General features: G+C 40.6%; 1 protein-coding gene across 1 annotated transcript in view; it reads right to left on the bottom strand.

Moving 5' to 3' along the window:
- The window catches only part of LOC130105585 (CUGBP Elav-like family member 5), a 198,809-nt gene that overhangs the window by 92,435 nt on the left and 86,532 nt on the right, over positions 1–19,842 (bottom strand). The window contains exon 3 of the mRNA XM_056271640.1: positions 9,693–9,741. Coding sequence (XP_056127615.1) covers positions 9,693–9,741 — 49 coding nt within the window. The remainder of the gene's footprint in view (positions 1–9,692; positions 9,742–19,842) is intronic.

Genomic DNA, 19,842 nt, shown 5'->3' with positions numbered 1-19,842 from the left:
CCCCATTTCGTCAGTCACTAATGCAACTCGTAGTGACTGACTGAAAGGGAACGTCTCGGTAACGTATGTAACCCTCGTTCCCTGAAGGACGTTACGTCCGCATGCCACTTCCGCTGAATGGCTGAAACGGCCGGGGCACACAGTCTCAGCCAGCAGCCATATCACCCTGTAGCCCAAGACTGGTTGCCCAATGAAGCTAAGCAGGGCTGAGCCTGGTTAGTACCTGGATGGGAGACCTTCTGAGAAAACCAGGTTGCTGCTGGAAGAGGTGTTAGTGAGGCCAGCAGGGGGCGCTCACCCTTTGGTCTGTGTGGGTCCTAATGCCCCAGTGTAGTAATGGGGACACTATACTGTCAAAGAGCACCGTCCTTCGGATGAGACGTTAAACCGAGGTCCTGACTCTGTGGTCACAAAAAATCCAATGTCTTTCGAAAGAGTAGGGGTGTAACTCCGGCATCCTGGCCAAATTTGCCCAGTGCCCTCTGTCCATCATGGGCTCCTAATCATCCCCATATATATATACCAATTGGCTTCATCACTCTGTCTCCTCTCCACCAGTAAGCTGGTGTGTGGTGGGCGTTCTGGCGCAATATGGCTGCCGTCGCATCATCCAGGTGGATGCTGCACATTGGCGGTGGTTGAGGAGATTCCCCCTTATATGTAAAGCGCTTTGAGTGCCGAGAAAAGCGCTATATAAATGTAATGAATTATTATTATTATTATTATTAGTCTCGGCTCCTCAGCAGGTAACATAATGCGAGATGGCACTCGCGGGTCCTTTTATACCCACGCGGTGGGGCGGAGTTCGCGATGCAACTTCCGCAGACCCATGGTATTTTCATACCATTGGCTCGTTTTCTAATACTAGAAGATGATAGGGCTCTCTAGCGAAACCCACATTTCGTCAGTCACTGACGTAACGTCTCCGTTCCCTCCTTCAGGGAATGAGGGTTACATACGTAACTGAGACGTTTTGCACCATATTTACTGCAGCAACTGTAGCAAAAATGTGAGCGAATTAGTTTCTTAATTTGTGATTCGTATATAGGATTTGTGCACCTACAGTGAAGAATTTAAGAAGGTATAACTGTTGTGTTGTGTTCTACATGTTTGCAAGAAAGATTTTTCTCAGTGAGCTATTCTCTACAACTACAAATTCCACTGTCACAGGTGCTCAGTTGTTTTGCTTCATAGTTCTGTTCCTTGCACAAAACTTTGTATTGACTACTCTTATAGTGTTTATTTTATTGGGTGTTTTTTTGTTGTCCTTTTTGGAGCTTGACAATTGTGACAGTTTATATAAGAACAGCATTGTGCATGATTTACACAGAAGTTCATTCTGCTTGTGTGTGTCGAACAAGTCGTAAATGTTAAAGCACAGTCAAGTGAGATGTTATTTTGGGTGCAGTGCAGGTGCTGATCGAGTAAATGTCATTTCCCAGCATAGTAGATCAGTATTGAGCTGCTAATTGACCCTTTGTTAATTATAAATAATTAGTTTAAGCTAATCTGATAATGTCCTTCATCGCTGGTTTTCTGATAAGCTATTGACAGGAGCTTCCCTTCCGCCCTGGACTACCCGCCGATCTGCCAATATCAGTGACATCCGTTAGTGAAGACACTGTGCATGCAGAGTTTGGCTGAAGAACTACCAGAGGGCAACTGTGTGATCAACATTGTCTAATAGTCTTGTAGCATCAATAGTAAAACTCATTTATACACCTTTAAAGAGCAACATGGAATGCTACATAGGGACGTTCCAAATGAAAGTAAGCAATGGAATATTCATGAAGACTTTAGCGAAGGGTAAAATCAATGGTTAAAGTATCAAACCAGGGCCAATCAGAACTGACTTGAGAATGCATTTAAATTGAGGTAGCCAATTTGAATGTAAGGAAGAAAACTTAAAATTATTTGGAATTTAAATAAATGTATATATATTTATGTATATATCAACGCATTCTCATCCTAGGGCGTCATATTTTGACATTTCATCTACATCCAACGCACATGGCACCCTTTAGCGTCAATATGAGACGCAGATAGATATGGGTAGGTTTAGGTCTGGGGTAGGGTTAGGGTTAGACCGCTAGGAGGCGCCTTCTGGCCCATATCTATCTCCGTCTCATATTGACGCTAAAGGGTGCCATGTCCGTTGGATGTAGACGAAATGTCAAAAGCGTCAGTATATGACGCCTTGGGATGAGAACGGGCTGTATATATATATAGTGTATAAATATGTGTGTGTATTGATACTCAATGGTATCGAGGCAATACGGTCGGTGCCTAAAAAGTATCAAACTCGATACCCAGCCCTTTTCATTTGAGCTATAACTAGAAGCATTTGCATCAGGATTAGATCCATTTCACTTCATGAATGTAAATTTAATTTATATTGGTCATCCATCCATTCATCCATCCTTTTAGACATTCAAACTTCAAAGCTGTTTAAACTTTTTTTTAAAACTTTGTCAAGCCAACATTCAAAGTTTGTCTTTTCTTTTCTCCTTAAAAACACTAGTTTAAGCCGGTTACGCCCAGATGCTCACACGTGTAGCTGCACTGTGTAAGCGTCCCAACCCACATAGATGTAAAAGATGTGGAAAAGATCAAAAGTGTGGCTACATTTCACCAGACTCAATGCCAACAACGTGCAATGGAATATTTGCAACAAGATAATTGCTGATTGTCTCTCTATAAGTGTTTGCAGCACACGTTCTCTATACTGCGAACATGACGAGTCAGCAACGTCTTCATCTTTGCAGCCAACACTGACTCAGAAGACACTAGTTTATTAATTAACAATTAAAATATGTCCCTGAAAACATTTTTAATCATTAGGCTACTTTGGCCAGTGCTTTGCGGCAAACTTTGTAAGTACGCTTGAGCGCGAGGCATATATTCCGCCCCCCAGTGGCCTAACTGAGTCTTTGAGTCAAAAAAAAAAAAAAGTCAAAAACCTGAAAAAATAAAACCAAAGGTTTTTTTAGGAAATAATATGTAATGTAATCTTGTTAAAATGGATTTTATGAATTTGGTATCGAAAAAAGTATCGTTCATGAATCGGTATCGAAGTCAAGGTATCGGTATTGAACATTTTTGAATGATGCCCAGCCCTACAATTTAAACTAGTATAGTTTGTTCAAATCACTAACCCCTGGTATGAGAAACCGTAATAGTGATGCCCACCCTAGCGTACACCAGTAATGAAGAGCTCACTGCAACTTCTCCACATAAGCTGCATTCAAACAAGAGACAGGTTTTTTTTTTTTAGCTTATTCCTCATCAGACATCCAAAGAATGAAACCTCAAATCAGGGCACAAAAGATCTCTCTAAATGGCGGCGCATCAGAGCTCAGATTTGGAGACCCATAAGCCGAGAAAGCTCTTTTGTTTGGGGCGTTAAAAGCATTTCAGTTTTTTTAGACACATCCCTCTATTTTCTGCTTCGGAGTGGGCGGCAGGCGGGGGATAAACACCGTTTATGACAGAGAAGAGTGAATTTGGCCTTGTGACAGAACGCTCTCATCACAGGTTTTTGTCCATCTAAACATTACGAAATACATGGGCTGTTTCCTCTGAAAGATGGCTGTAGGTATGGCTCCACATGTGTATTTTTGTGCTTTTGTATATTCACTGAATGGTGACAGGAAAGACATTTATAATGTTACAAAATATTTCTTTTTTCAAATAAATGTTCTTTTCAACTTTTCATCAAAGATACTGAAAATAAATGTGTCATGGTTTTCATGAAAATATTAAAGCAGGACAAATGTTTTCAGCATTGATAATAATAATAAATGTTGATCTTGAGCAGCAAAACATCATATTAGAGTGATTTCTGAAGGATCATATGACACTGAAGACTGGAGCAACGATGCTGAAAATGCAGCTTTGATTACAGAAATAAATAACATATTAAAATAAAAGACTTATTTTAAATTGTTATAATATTTCACAATTTTACTTTTTTGATCAAATAAACGCAGCCTTGGTGTAATGCTACGTTCACACCGGACGCGAATAGCGCGTCAAATTCGCGTCTACCGCGTCTAGTTTGACGCTTGACCACTTTGGGCCCTATCTTGCACTCGGCGCAAATGACTTTGTACACTGACGCATGTATCATTCCTATTTTGCACCCGTGCAAAGCGGGCTTTTTCCTCCACAGACACACGTCGGTTAACTAAGAAATACACTTGCGCTCCCCGGGGCGGTTCAGCGCAAAGAGGAGGCGTGTTCCGGCGCAAACTTTCCCTCATGCTATTTTGCTGTTCTATAAGACAATTGCGCCACTGACCAGAAAAAACCTAGTCTAAAGTCAGTGGCGCGTTGCGCGTTGTTCATAATGCTATTTTAAGCGCGCATGCTTAGCCATAATCAATGTAGCGTGTGCACAACGCGCATACACGTTGATTCTCTCATCTAAGCAGCAGTTTTCATTTTTGCAAATCATACATTATTACGATAGATAGATAGATAGATAGATAGATAGACAATTTATTATAAAAGCATACATGTAGCTTACACATTTACCCAAATTATCATACGCCTGTTTAACAGAAGTTAATTTGGGTGGGTTTCTCCATCCCCAATGTCACTTCTCTGTGTTTTACGGCCCTGACGAGAACGTTGCTCTCCTCGGCTGTGAACCGCTCCTGGCGCGCGCCTGGCAAATCCGCCGTTATAATAGGAATCCGCTTTAGAACAAGCGCGCCTGCTCTTAAAGGGAATGTGAGATGACGCTCTGATTGGTTTATTTCACGTTACGCCCAAACCACACCTATGAATAATGAAGCTACTTCAGACAACCCCTTTTAGATTTGCGCCAGGCGCAAGAGGCATTTATCCCGCCGGGAAAATAGCAACAGCGCCGAGATCCGCCCACAAAGTTACTTGCGCTTTGCGCTTTGACACTTGCGTTTCAGATCGTTAAAATAGGGCCCTTTGTGTTAATTCGCGTGTCAATGGCGAAATTGACGCGCGTAAAAACAAAAGTTTGAAGCGAAATTTACGCGCGTCAGAGGCGAAAGTTTCGAAACCCGTCGGCGGCCATCTTTTTAGATGTTTATCGAGCATTAGCATTAGCATTATTCGAGAGAGTCACCGCTCGTATTTGCTCTGGAGAGCAGAAACAGCTGCGTAGGGGACATCGTCGCTGTACTCGGGTCCACCAGACCCTCCGGAGGGTTTCAGGAGTTTCACCATTTGTTCCAGGAGCTAGGTTTGGTGGACCTAACGGTGAGGATGCTGACGAGGACAGCGTAGGCCGTATAAGGCCTCGGCCTCGAGTGGTCGCTGCCTGACGAGCCCGCGCTCTACAGCCCGGCGCAAGGTTCACCCTCGCCCGCACATTTATTTGATAATAAATGGAGCCAGCCTCCAAAAGTGAAACCTGTCCTGTGATTTTTTTTATTTATTATACACTATGTGTTTGTTGTTTTTACATTAAAATAATAATGTTTCATATAATCTAAAATAGATATGGAATAAATAGCATTCAATACAAAATTAGTACTATCTCTCATATATTAAAATCGAGTTTTTATGTGAAAGATTTGCTTTGTTGTGCATTAGAACCACACCAGACATTTTAGTAATATTACAAAATAATTTATTAAAATAACAAACTTTCACTTCACCACGTGACAGCAGCGAGCAGGCTCCTGATTGGTTAACGCGGCGCGAATTGACGCAGAAGTTCAAATTTTTCAACTCGGGCGGCAGACGCGAATTCGCGTCAAACGCGTGAATGCACAAATAGCACTAACTAAATCATTCGCGCGTAACGCGCTTCCGCGCCAGACGCTTCAATTCGCGCCATTCGCGCGATCTTGACGCGCGAATGAGGCGTATTCGCGTCTACCGCGCCGCGCTCTACGCCTCAATCGCGCCGCAGGAATTTTTACGCGCGTAACGCGTCTTTGCATTGACTTAACATTGAAATCACTCGCGCCTGACGCGCTATTCGCGTCCGGTGTGAACGTAGCATAAGACTTCTTCCAACAACATAAAAAAAAAAAAAAAACTTCCATCCTCAAACTTTTGACCAATAGTGTATCTTAGAAGGCATAATTATACTGTCTACCTTTTGGAACAGCCTTCATGTGCATCTGAAATCTAATTGGTTCCTGGAGAATAAAATTTCATCACATGGGTCTCAGCCAATCAGGATTCGGCTTTATCCAGCTTCTCCAAAGCCTAGTGTTCAAAGTCACTATTCTTGCGTAGATTGTGACTATATATATTGTAATATAGCTTAAATAATATGGTAAACATGTTATTTGTTTTAAAGTGAACTAAAATTATTACTTACATTAAAATTACATTATTTTAAAGAAAAGAAATGTTAGATTTCGTAATGTTTCATCCAAACCTTCTCCCCCTCTGAAATGACTTTTTTTTCTAATGATGTAATCAATGTCACATGGGAGGTGAAATATATTATGATACATAATAAATAAATAAATAGCATCATGACCTACTTTCCAATATCTAGTAAAATCCCTATGGATAAAGTCAAGTCCCACCCTACATCATTTCCCACACACAACCACTACAGATGCAAATGCACAATGCCATGATCGTGTCAGTGCTGTGTGAGCTCAGAAATGTCACATCACATTGAAAACACACCACACTAATTCACATAAAGTGTCATCTCCTCTCTGTTTGTGGTCATGCATTTTTACACATGCGGATGCATGACACGTCCATTTGCCTGCGACCTCTTGACAAACACACAGAGAGAGGGACAGAGAGTATTTTAGAGAGAAAGCTCAACTATTATATTGATTGTGCGTTCAAGCCCGCCTCACTCCAGCTTGTATATTTAAGAAAAGCAGGCCGAGCGTTGGGACCCCTGGGTCCCCCGTCACAGCAGCAGATCGAATGACTATTTTATTTACAGTCTTATGCTAATGCACTTGGCAGGAGCAGGACGAGGTCTGTGCACACATCTGCACTCAATAACCCAATCACTTTACCCAAAATGAATACCCACAACAGACAGACAGACTAACAGCAGAGAGAATGGAGCGGACACACTCAATGCGTTCAGAAACTATGCAATAATATATAATTCCTTAATCAGTATTATCTTGTTTTCCAGTAAAAAAATATCATACTAAATATCCGAGAATATATATTTTGAATGTAAAAAAAAAATAGGTTCAACGCAAATGTATTTGTATTGATTGTATTAAGCAGAATCCTGGCATAATTTGCACAAATGTTTGGTTTCTATGTTTTATGGGGACATTTCATAGACATGTACAGTATATTCTATCCCCTAACCTTAACTTTCTGCATTTTTACATTTTCCTCATGGGGACAAAATAATGTCCACAAAATGACAACGATTTTTGGTATTGCCATCCTTGTGGGGACAGCTATGAAAACCTTTTCACAATATTCTTATTTTGAATTTGGGGTTTTCATAAGCTGTAAGCCATAGTCATCAAACTTATAACAAATAAATGCTTGAAATATCTCACTTTAAATGTAATGAGTCTATATAATATATTAGTTTCACCTTTTAAGTTGAATTACTGAAATAAATGAACTTTTACACGATATTGTAATTTTTCGAGTTTCACCCGTAGCTTACAGGAGTGCTGCTCTCTCTGGATCAGCGGCAGCGCGAAAGCAGAATTAAATATCCCGGTGTTTCAAAATTACAAATTTCATAGGTTTAATAGACATAGTGGAATCATTGTCAATTAGGAGTAAGATCGGGTGTGTGTTTGAATCGAGATCGCAAACTTTTACGGTGTGTTCACACTTGTAGTTTGGTTCGCTTCGTGTGTTTGGTCCGGACTGGAAAAAAAAAATAGTCCTGGTCCACTTAACGTTCACATTGGAATTTTAACAAGGCATAGGGACACATTCACAATCTGATTGGTTGGCTATTATAACTTACCGAACATCCAAAACAATGCTGTGTTCTGGGCTAAATGCGCTCGCTGTGTGTGTGTAGCTGCGTATGATGGTATTCTGACCAGCTGAGAACTCGTGAAGAGCTTATAAAGGAGTCAAAACAGCGTCAGGAATCCCTCCGTCACACACACCAAGATCTGCTGTGAGGAGACGCGGTTCTGACGCCTGAACTGAACTGAGCAACATCACGACTATGACGAGAAAAAACAGGTTTGCTTGAGCAATCTGTCCTTCTTAGGATCACATCTTGTGACATCATGTCCTGTTTTTGGTTTGTTTACATGTCTTTGGTCCGTGTTGCATTCATTTATCATTCAAACCGCACCAGAGTTAGTTTGGAAGCGGATCGAGACTCGTCTCTTCAGTGTGTTTGGTGTCACCAGGGTTCAGATGACAGCGTTCAGACTTATTCAAATGAACCGCACTAACAGAGCAATCGCACCAGAGTCCGTTTTAATCCAACCAAACATGCCAAGTGTGAACACATCCACTCTTAAAGGGATACTCCACTTTTTTTTGAAAATAGGCTCATTTTACAACTCCCCCAGAGTTAAACTGTTGAGTTTTACCGTTTTTGAATCCATTCAGCCGATCTCCGGTTCCGGCGGTACCACTTTTAGCATAGCTTAGCATACATCATTGAAGTGGACAAGACCATTAGCATTTCTAAAAAAAAGTATTTTTCCTATTTAAAACTTGACTCTTCTGTAGTTACATCGTGCACTAAGACCGACGGAAAGAAACTTTACTGCCGTACCATGAGTGCAGCAGGCGTAATGATATGACGCAGCGCAGTTGACGGAAGGTAGCCTATTTTCAGGCGCTGCGTCATATCACTTCAATGATGTATGCTAAGCTATGCTAAAAGTGGTACCGCCAGAACCGGAGATCGTCTGAATGGATTCAAAAACGGTAAAACTCAACAGTTTAACTCTGGGGGAGTTGTAAAATGAGCCTATTTCCAAAAAAAGTGGAGTATCCCTTTAATGATTAATCGTGCATGCATTTGGGCTTATAACCTTTTATTATTGTATGTCATATTTGTACCCGACCTCAAAAGTAACCCGGGCCCAGGGCTTCCAAGATCCATGTAAATATGAAGGGTGTTGTTGAAATTTGTCCATATTTATTATATGATTCAATTGATTGAATTCAAAAGCTAATTTAATTTGTTTTAAGATCACAAAGATCCAGAATGGAGGGGCCTCGAGACACAAGGTTTGTATCGTCAGATATGTAGGCTAGCTGGAAAGAACAGTAAAACATATTACAGATGCTTCCATAAACACTTATATGCTCAAAATGCAACACCAGCTTCCTATGATTGGTCTATAATTGTGAAATTTATGTTACAAAGTGCAGCAAATCAAACTATTTGCAACTTGATATAGCATCTTGCATGGTGTAAGAACCTGAAAAAAACAACAGTGCAACCACCAAAAATCTTACATTTGTACACTTACTCACAATAAAAACTTTAAAACGCTGCATAGTGCACATGCTTTTGTGTTCAAATTCAAATTCAACCCGCAAATGTTTCCTTAATCCTGTCCTGCGCCTGTCAATTAAAAGTGCCAAAAAACCAACAATGAAATAAATCTAATAAAGCACAGACCCGCGTCTAGAGTGAGAACACTTCCAGTCAAAGCTAATATCACCGGCACACAACGACCGAAAGAGAAAGCGAGTGCGAGAGAAAGAGAAAATAAATGAGTGTGGAGCAATAAAGTGAGGTAGAAATGAAATCTCTTTACCTCCTCGACTCTCGCTGTCAGCTGGCTTCACCTGAATAGGCCGTGTCATCTGCGGGAGAGAAAGAGAGAGAGAGAGAGGAAGAAAGAAAGGTTAATGTGGAGGTGTAGGACAGAGACAGCCAGAGGAGCGCGCCGTCTCGCTCATGGATTCACAGCTGTCAGAGACACTGAAGCTCAGAGACGTCAACTCCCAGAAGCCCATGGGGCACGAGAGACTGCAGCCACTCACATGAGTCATTTCAGCGCCAGCCTCGTATCATCACTTCAGTGCATCTGCTGTGCTTTGAGTTACACTGAGATGCTGCTGGTGCATGTGAGATCCCAAATCAGAAGACCTTTGCATGAGTCTCTTGCTTCTGAGATGTTTCTCCTGAGTTTCAGAGATCTCAATATGAACTCAAACATTTCTCATTAAACGAACTGAGTTGCTATTCGTTAGATCTTTGCTATGTTTTCCACAGTGTCAACAATCACACTTTCAGGAGCGAGTCGGGTTTTGTACACGCTTGGAACAATCATTTAAAGGGATAGTTCACTTTGAAATTAATTTTTGGTATGTTTTAGCTTACCTCAAGAGCATCCAAGATGTAGGTGTCTTTGTTTCCGCAGTAGTTTCAATTTTGATATTTTTAGGTCAAACCGTTCTTGTCTGTCAGTCATATAATGCAGGTCTATGGTCACCACCTCAAAGAGCATGCACAGAGAAGTCCAAATTAAACATGATTTAATGACTCATAAATGTAAGTACACATTGATGGCCTAAGACACGAAACGAGCGGTTTGTGTGAGAAAACGAACAGTATTTATATCGTTTTTACCTCTTGTAACCACAGCCACGTCCAAGTGATCTGAGGGCGCGGGCGCTTCGGTCTGTGCAAGCGCCGGAAGTGATCTCTCGCGCATGTACGTCACTTATATTGTTTTATTTTTTATATATATATTTTTAAATTGTTTTCTTTTACGACGGTTTAAACACCCCGGATAAGTGCAAATTAGTACCATTTTAATTAGCCGTCTTACCTACAATCTCTGTTCTGTGTAAACAATGAGTGACGTACACGCGCGAGAGATCACTTCCGGCGCTTGCACAGACCGAAGCGCCCGCGCCCTCAGATCACTTGGACGTGGCTGTGTTTACAAGAGGTAAAAACGATATAAATACTGTTCGTTTTCTCACACAAACCGCTCGTTTCGTGTCTTAGGCCATCAATGTGTACTTACATTTACGAGTCATTAAATCATGTTTAATTTGGACTTCTCTGTGCATGCTCTTTGAGGTGGTGACCATAGACCTGCATTATATGACTGACAGACAAGAACGGTTTGACCTAAAAATATCAAAATTGAAACTGCTGCGGAAACAAAGACACCTACATCTTGGATGCCCTTGAGGTAAGCTAAAACATACCAAAAAGTAATTTCAAAGTGAACTATCCCTTTAAGGAACTCACTCCCACATTTAAATGCAGTTGCCATATTGTATTCCATTCCAGTTGCTATGCAATAAAGTTTTAATTATTTTAAGCAACCGATCTATTGCACTGTAGCCTATCCCATGTCCAACGTTCGGAATGGGATGTCATGTGATTGATTCTGTTTTTGATCAATTTGCTACTTTTACTTCAATTAAGACTGTTGACAAAAACACTTTTTTTGTAAATTAGTTTTATATGCAATTGAAATGGGGGAAAAAGTATTCAGCATATTCCCTGTCATAATTAATGTTGTCAGGTGGCACAACTGATATTCATTAGGTGGTGCAACCACGTAACTTCTTGATTTAAACCAACAAATGGCTGAAAACTCAATTTTGAATAGTTGTTGTATTGAATGCATTTATTTGTATACTTGTATGATTATTTTTCTATATTTAAAAATTAAATCAGATCCTAAAGATACTGAATACCTGGCCACTGGAATGTAATAATTATAAGTTAATATTAATAAAATACACATACTCTTGAACTTTTCAAAGCGTCAAAGTGGTAGTTGCGTAGCTTTCAATGGAGGGACGGAAAGCTCTCAGATTTCATCAAAAAAAATCTTCATTTGTGTTCCGAAGATGAACGAAAGTCTTATGAATTTGGAACGACATGAGCGTAATTTTCATTTTTAGGTGAACTATGTCTTTAATATATCACAGCCTTTGCCATACAATAATCCCATTAAGCCAAATCATGATTTCAGTTTATTTTGATTAATCATGCAGCCATACTGATTTGTCCAGGCATTTTCTCTCCATTTTTCCAAAGGAATTTTAAGAGAAACAAAGTTGACACTTAAAAGAAACCTAATTGCCAGTTTAACACATAAACCTCAGGTCAGATGAGGTCTGTATAACATCTGTTTAACCCTGCTTTGTTGTATCGCTCCATCTCTGAGTGCACCTTTCGCTCCTTAATTTCCATCAAAACTTTTCTCTCTTCATAGCATTTTCTCTTCATTACGGTTCTCGCTTAAAGATGGATGTTTTTGAATTCGATAGATGCCTTTTCCCCGAGCACAGAGGCACAAATTCATTGTGTCTTTCATGAATACGAAGCGTGTGCTGTGATGCACAGAAAGGCCTAAACACGCGCATTTGCATTTGTTTAGTGTCTGATGTGAGGAGGAAGACGAGCGTGTGAAGACGACAAGAGAGAAAGACAGTCTTACACATCTAATAAGTCGACACTGAGATGTTTTGTGCGGAGCAGCTTTAAAATCTGTAATCTGATAAGGGTGAGAATGAAAGCTGATCAGATCACGACAGCATTATGCATCCTGTACGTGACTCTCCCCTCGACAACAGGAAATCACAGCACCTCCTCAAAATCAAAGCCGACGGGCCGTGGACCAGGAACACGGTATATTAAACCGGGCAAACAAGCAGAGAGAGACTGAATGACAGAAAGAGAGAAATAGAAGTATTAAACTTCAGTGCAAAACTCATCCAGCACCATTTTTGCTCCAGGCATGAATGACTTCTCAAAATCATATAGCTGGTTGAGGCGAGGTGTGCTGTGAATTTACTAAGTGATGGGATTTACGCCCCAGCAACCAGTCAGAACACACTAGTAATCACACAGCAACCCCATGGCAACCACCCAAAACACCCTAGTGATGCCCTAGCAACCCGTCAGAACACATGAACAACCACACAGCAACTCCCTAGCAACCACACAGAATCTCTAGAAAATCACATAGCAATGCATTATAAAACATTTTAGCTAAACCAATTGCAACAAGCCAAAACGCCCTAGTGATGCCCTAGCAACCACTCAGAACACACTAGCAACCACAGAGCAATGTGCTATGAACCACTTAGACCACAGTCAGAACACCTGAACAAATGCATAGAAACACCCTGGACATCACCAAGCACTTTAGCAAACACACCATTTTCCTCAGAATACAAAATTTTTGTTTCGCATGTACAATAAAAAAGTTTTTTTTTTTTTTAAAAGCACACAAACTTACAATGAAAGAGGGGCCTGGGATGCGTATATCTAGAAACCAGAATATTACAGCAATAATAAGCAACCTCGAGAACACCCTAGTAATCACCTAGAACACCCACAGCAAACCGCATAGTAGTGTACTATAAAACACTTTTAAAAAACACCATAGCAACCATGTGACAACCACCAAAATACCCCTAGCAACCACATAGTGATGCTCTAGCAACACCACAGAACATCCTAGCGACTACATAATCAACCATCCCGAACACCTTAGCAAAGATCTACCAACCATCCAGAAAAACTAGCAACCATATAGCAACATGGAATTAACTACATAGACCACCTCAAACACATGAACAAATGCATAGCAACACCCTGGGAACCACCTCAAACACATGAACAAATGCATAGCAACACCCTGGGAACCACCTCAAACACATGAACAAATGCATTAGCAACACTCTGTTAACCACTTCAAACACATGAACAAATATATAACAACAACACCCTGCGAATCACCTCAAATACATGAACAAATGCATAGCAACACCCCACATGAACAAATGCATAGCAACACCCTGGGAACCACATGGACAAATGCATAGCAACACCAAGGAAACCACATGAACAAATGCACAAATGTATAGCAAGCACCACTCTGGGAACCACCTCAAATATAAATGAACAAATGTATAGCAACACCCTGGGAACCACATCAAACAAATGCATAGCAACACCCTAGGAACAACATGAACGAATGCATAGCAACACCCTGTGAGCCACACTCAAACAAATGCATAGCAACACCCTAGGAACCACCTCAAATACATGAACAAATGAATAGCAACACCCTGGGAACCACCTCAAACACATGCACAAATAGCAACACCCTAGTAACCACATGAACGAATCCATAGCAACACCCTGGGATCCACATGAACAAATGCATAGCAACACCCTGGAAACCACCTAGCACTGTGGCAAACACCACATTTTCCTCAGTAAATATAAACATCCATTTTCAATGTACAATTACTTAATTAAAACTTAACAAAACCCAATTACAACAACAGAAGAACAAAAATAAACAATTATGGATAAAAACAATGAACATTCAACCTAACTTGCAAATAAAAAAATATATTATACAACATTAGATGAATGTAAAAGCAATAGGTATTATTGGCAAGGAAAAAAGCGGAGGGCGAGGAGAGGAGGAGCGAGCTAAAGCTGTACAGTGAGAAAAATGAAGATGTACAGAGAGACGGGTACAGCAGGTGAGTTGTGTGGTTGCCCGTGGCGACATCGCTGTGGCAGTGGTGATGAAAGACTCTCCTGTATGGAGTTGTCACGGCGACGGCACACAGGGGGGGGTGCGTGGCAACAGGAAGCAGCGGGTGAGACGGGCCACAGTCACGTCAGGAAGTCAACATCGGCGCTAATGGGGACCTATCGCTCACTTAGGAGACGAGCCGTACAGGAGCGATGCACAATAAAACCCTGCACGACGCAGATCTCAAAAAGAGTTTGATTCTCATAAAAAAAAATAAAAAATTCAACTTGCCAATAACAGGATTGCTTTCGTTTCACTTAGGGTCCAAAATTCATTTTGTGCAACACTCGCCAATGGGAGGTGAATTGAGAAAATTGAGCCCTTTTTCCTTTCCTTTTGTAGCACACAGCACAGGTTGTGGTGTCAATGGCAGCATTATACACTGTATATTATGCAGGCTACATGTGCAAGGTCTTACTTTCCACTTCTGAAGTCGCAATAGGAGCATTTCACATTCAAGAGCTTTGTGCATGTTACACCATTACAATGCATGCTGTCTTGTGAATACAAAATATTTCTGAGGGTGTTTACACGACAGCGATGTAAAAAAAAAACAGAAACCTTTTTCCGTTGCGTTTTTTGTAACACGGATCCATGAAAACGCCTAAAGTCGCTGCATTAAGCTGCCAGGCAAGTAGATAGCGATGTCACAAGAAAAGCTATGCGCCTATACTGAACACGTACGTATGCACATGACGTCACCGTTTTCACAAATTCACGTTTTTGTAGTTTACGCATTAAAGCTTTACATGCACACATATATGCTTATAACTAACAAAAATCAGCTTATTGGTATAACCCGTGTTACCTGCAAACCAATAACCAACAATGCAAAACCATTTTTACTAGATTACATTTTTTTTTTTTTTACTTATTCGTCACAAGTTAATCATTCATGTATCCGACTATGATTGCATTTGATATGTGAAAACGGTTTAAAACTTTACATGACCACACATGTTGTCGCTTTGATTAATTAATTATGATTGATGGAATTTTCCGGCTTTCCGTGTTTTCACTGTTATACGGTAGGGGGCGCTATTACGCATCTTCTGAAAGAGTACAGAATCTCCTGATCAAAACACATACAAAAAAAGAGCAGAAACAAACGATAAAAGAATTGCTTGCACTGGTTAAAGGTGCTCTATGTAATTTTCTACTAAAATGAATCCTTTTTTTATTGCCTGTGTGTGAAGGGGGTTGTAATCACACATTAAAATGATCCACTTGTCGAATTTTGCTATTACCTCTGAAGGCCAGTATTCCTATTTATATGTGAAGTCTCCGGGTCGGATTTACCGCGAAATCCAACGGATGTGACGTGCATGCGCGCTCCCGAGCCTCTCTCCTTATATACAGTCTATTGTAGACGGTCAGGGAGTTACGTCCGGTTAAAGGCGCACGTTTTTCAGCTTATATCTCAGTCAATCTTTGATCAATATTCCCAAGACTCTAATCGTTAACGGGGGTCCCAGCAAACGGCGATCCGGTAGGGGGCATCCCCGAGGCCCGCCACTCTAGCGTTCGGGCAAGGGTTCCCCTGGGACCTCCTCCCCCGAATTTGAGCTCTCTGGGTTTTTGCGTTCCAGAGATACGAGCGATTTTCTTCTGAGATCGTGACGTCACCGGCGTCCGCAATTTTGCAGCGCGCCCGATGGTTTTCTGGTAATATCTCTGTGAAAACACCACCAAAAACTATGGAACTTATATGGTTCTTTTCAGCTCGACTAGATGGTCCCAACGAGCTCGGTGCTCGCCGAATCCGTCTAGTATTCGCCGAGATATTTGCGCAATAGACGGTATTGTCTATGAGTTCGAACACGAGCGCTCTTGTAAAATTTGGTTGCAATCTGAAACATCACCACTAGAGGCCGCTAAAAGTTACATAGAGCACCTTTAAAATGGCAAATGGTTAAAAAATGCTAAGCTTCTGAAAAAAATCCTTGCAAAAACGCAAGGAATTTTGAAACCAGTTTGATAAAGGATTCAGTCTCTCTAAACCCCTCCTTTTCAGAGCCAGCTCAGCTCTGATTGGTCAGACGGCCCAGTCTGTTGTGATTGGTCGACTGCTTACAGCGCGTATTAGAAACCAAACAGCCATTACTAAATCTGGATTTCAGCTCCGGATCTTCCTCAGCACTCTGATACGAACAGTAACGATGGTATCAGTTTTACCGTATCAATTCTCATCCTTCAGAAGTGCATAAAAGTGGATTTAGGTATGGATATTAGTCTTTTTGTTCTGTTTAACAATAAACTATATTATTATGACACTATTTAGTAAAAAGAATACCATGGTACCATGATCAAACAAACATGTTCCTATATGTCCATAAACAAAGCAATACTATATGGTATTTTTTTTGTAAGAAGAGGGTTTAATTGTTGTAAACAGAACAACATTTCAGAGAACTGCTCAATAAACCACAAACTGTCCAACAAGAAACAGCACTGAAGACTGCGATGCCTCAACCACAGACAACAATATCACAGAACAGAATCACACAGGGGACAGATTTGAACCCAACACTGCCAGACATCTTGTCTACGATTCATATCGTTTCACAATATATATTACAGTAACATTATCTTCAATGTACAGCCTGTTACCACCAAACTGCTCCCACGTGAAGCAGCTCGACATTTCCACAGACATGTCAGCGCTCAATTATGCTTTATGGTGCTCATTTTATGATAATAAATGTCATAAAAGTGCTGTCATAAAGACAAACGATCCACCTGTCTGCACACACACATGCTATAGTAAATACATAAATCTGGATGCATATAGTGTTTATTCTCATGTTCTACTGTACTTACAGCCGCCCTGTAGAACTGATGACTGCAGCACATCTCTGGGCAAAAACACTGACACCACATCATTTATACAGAACTTCCACTTTACGGAATCCCTGTTTACAAATGCTTTTCCTGTGAGCGAGGGATGACACACACTGACACACACACACACACACACACACGCGTCGTTTTTTCATGTTTTATGGGGGACTTTCCATAGACTTAATGTTTTTTTATACTGTACAAACTCTATATATTCAATCACCTTACACTAAACCTACATCACTGAAAACTTACCGCATAAAACATCACCTAGTATGATTTATAATCTGTTTTCCTCAAGGGGACCAAAAAATGTCCCCACAAAGACAAGGATTTCATATTGGGCCCTATCTTGCAATTGACTTTGTACACTGACGCATGTATCATTCGTATTTTGCACCCGTGCAAAGCGGGCTTTTCCCTCCACAGACGCACGTCGGCAAACTAGTAAATGAACTTGCGCTCCCTGGGCGATTCAGCGCAAAAAAAGGAGGTGTGTTTCGGCGCAAACATTCCCTGGTGCTATTTTGCAGTTCCAGAAAACGATTGCGCACTGACCAGAAAAAACCTAGTCTAAAGTCAGTGGCGCGTTGCGCGTACATTCAGATGCTATTTTAAGCGCGCATGCTTGCCCATAAAACAGAGTGTGAACAACGCGCATACACTGTAAATGATTCTCTCATCTACACAGATGCATTTTACTTTTTGCAAATGATACATTATTATAAGGAAAAATATTAAAACACGAGGGAAATCATTGTTGTGTCGATGGGAAAAATAGGCATAAAGCTTACACATTTACCCAAATTATTAAATAAATTATTCTGAAGCGCGCCTGGTAAATGCGCCGTTATAATAGTATTGCGCCATGGAACAAGCGCACCTCGTTCACCATGCTCTTAAAGGGAATGTGATATCCCGCTCTTATTGGTTTGTTTCCCGTTACGCCCAAACCACACCTATGAATAATGAAGCTACTTCAGACCAACCCCTTTTAGATTTGCGTCGAGCGCAAGAGTCATTTATCCCGCCGGTTAAATAGCAACAGCGCCGAGATCTGCCCACAAAGTTACTTGCGCTTTGCGCTTGACACTCGCGTTTTAGATCGTTAAAATAGGGCCCATTGCCATCTTTGCCATGCGTTTAATGCGTTTACTGTACATATCATTACTTTTAGTTTAATTTACTATGAATAATCTGAACACATTTGGGCAGAAATTAATGACAGTAAAATGAACAGTCGATCAAATTATTGATGACAACGACGCAATCATCACTAAAACCCCCGCCTTCGGTTATATAATGAGATCTAGCACATAGACGCACACACACTTGGATGCGCATGAACACACTCTGGTGTGAGGAAGCACAGGTGAGAGTGAGTTGCGGGTCACGGCGTGGGCCGCTCATCATCGGGGGACGTCCTGTGAGCGGTGACCCCTCACGCCTGCTAGGAAACCACTCATTTTAATGTCTCTAGAGCTGGCTGATAACCTATTAGCATCTCACTGCTGCTTACACTTTCAGAACAACACACACACACACACACACACACACTCACACAGGGCTGTGTTATCCAGGAGGATGCTAAAATATAACGTGGCAGTACCATGGTACAGTGACGGTAATATCGCGGTATACAGTATATGACTGAAGTAAACCCTTATAAGCTGAATATAATCAAATAATGTATGTCCTCAATGCAATTAATCTCTAAAGGTGATAAAATGTACAGAATATGGTTAATTTAACCATTTTTGTTATTGTTAACTAGTTGCAAGTCGCCATGTAACTAAATATAGCTTGCTTTCCATCAATAATTTCAACTGAAGAAAAGGTAAGCATTACTGTGACATGGGCAGCATATATTAACAACACAATACAGACTACTAATTCAAACTTCTATTGAAATTTCTATTTATCAAATAATGAATATAAAGAGTGGGATTTCTGAAGGATCATGTGACACTGATGTGTGCTGAATATCCAGCTTTGATCAGAGGAATAAATTACATTTTAAAATATATTGAAATACAAAACAGTTATTTTGAATTGTAATAATATTTCACAATATTACTGTCTTTACAGTATTTTTGATCAAATGAATGCAGCCTTGGTGAGCAGTAGAGACTTCTTTCATTAAAGGGGTCATATAATGCCATTTTTGTACAAGCTAATATGATTCTTTAGGGTCTACATTAAAAGTTTGTAATATCCTTTAATTAAAAATTCTCATTAGTATTGTAAGAAAACACTTATTTTACCTGGTCAAAAACAGCTCTGTTTTCAGCACGCCGTTTCAGTGCATATGACTTTACATGATAATGAGCTTTGCTCACCCCGCCTCTCTGTTCTGTGCGTACACCGTTTGTAACACAATAACACAATAACCATAACGCGTTGTTCATTATAAACGTGGGATTATGAATTATATTGAGAACATCGTACATAGAAAACATGCCGTAATGTACCCTGAGTGTAAACCTTAGACGGATTCATCGTGAAGCGTGCAAGCGATTTGCAAAGATTAATA

The sequence above is a fragment of the Rhinichthys klamathensis genome, unplaced genomic scaffold (assembly GCF_029890125.1).
Source record: "Rhinichthys klamathensis goyatoka isolate OS25496 unplaced genomic scaffold, OSU_Roscu_1.1 h1tg000323l_1, whole genome shotgun sequence".
Taxonomy (NCBI): Eukaryota; Metazoa; Chordata; class Actinopteri; order Cypriniformes; family Leuciscidae; genus Rhinichthys; species Rhinichthys klamathensis.
The sequence above is the reverse complement of the archived record's forward strand: the minus strand, read 5'-3'. Positions and strand labels throughout refer to the sequence as shown.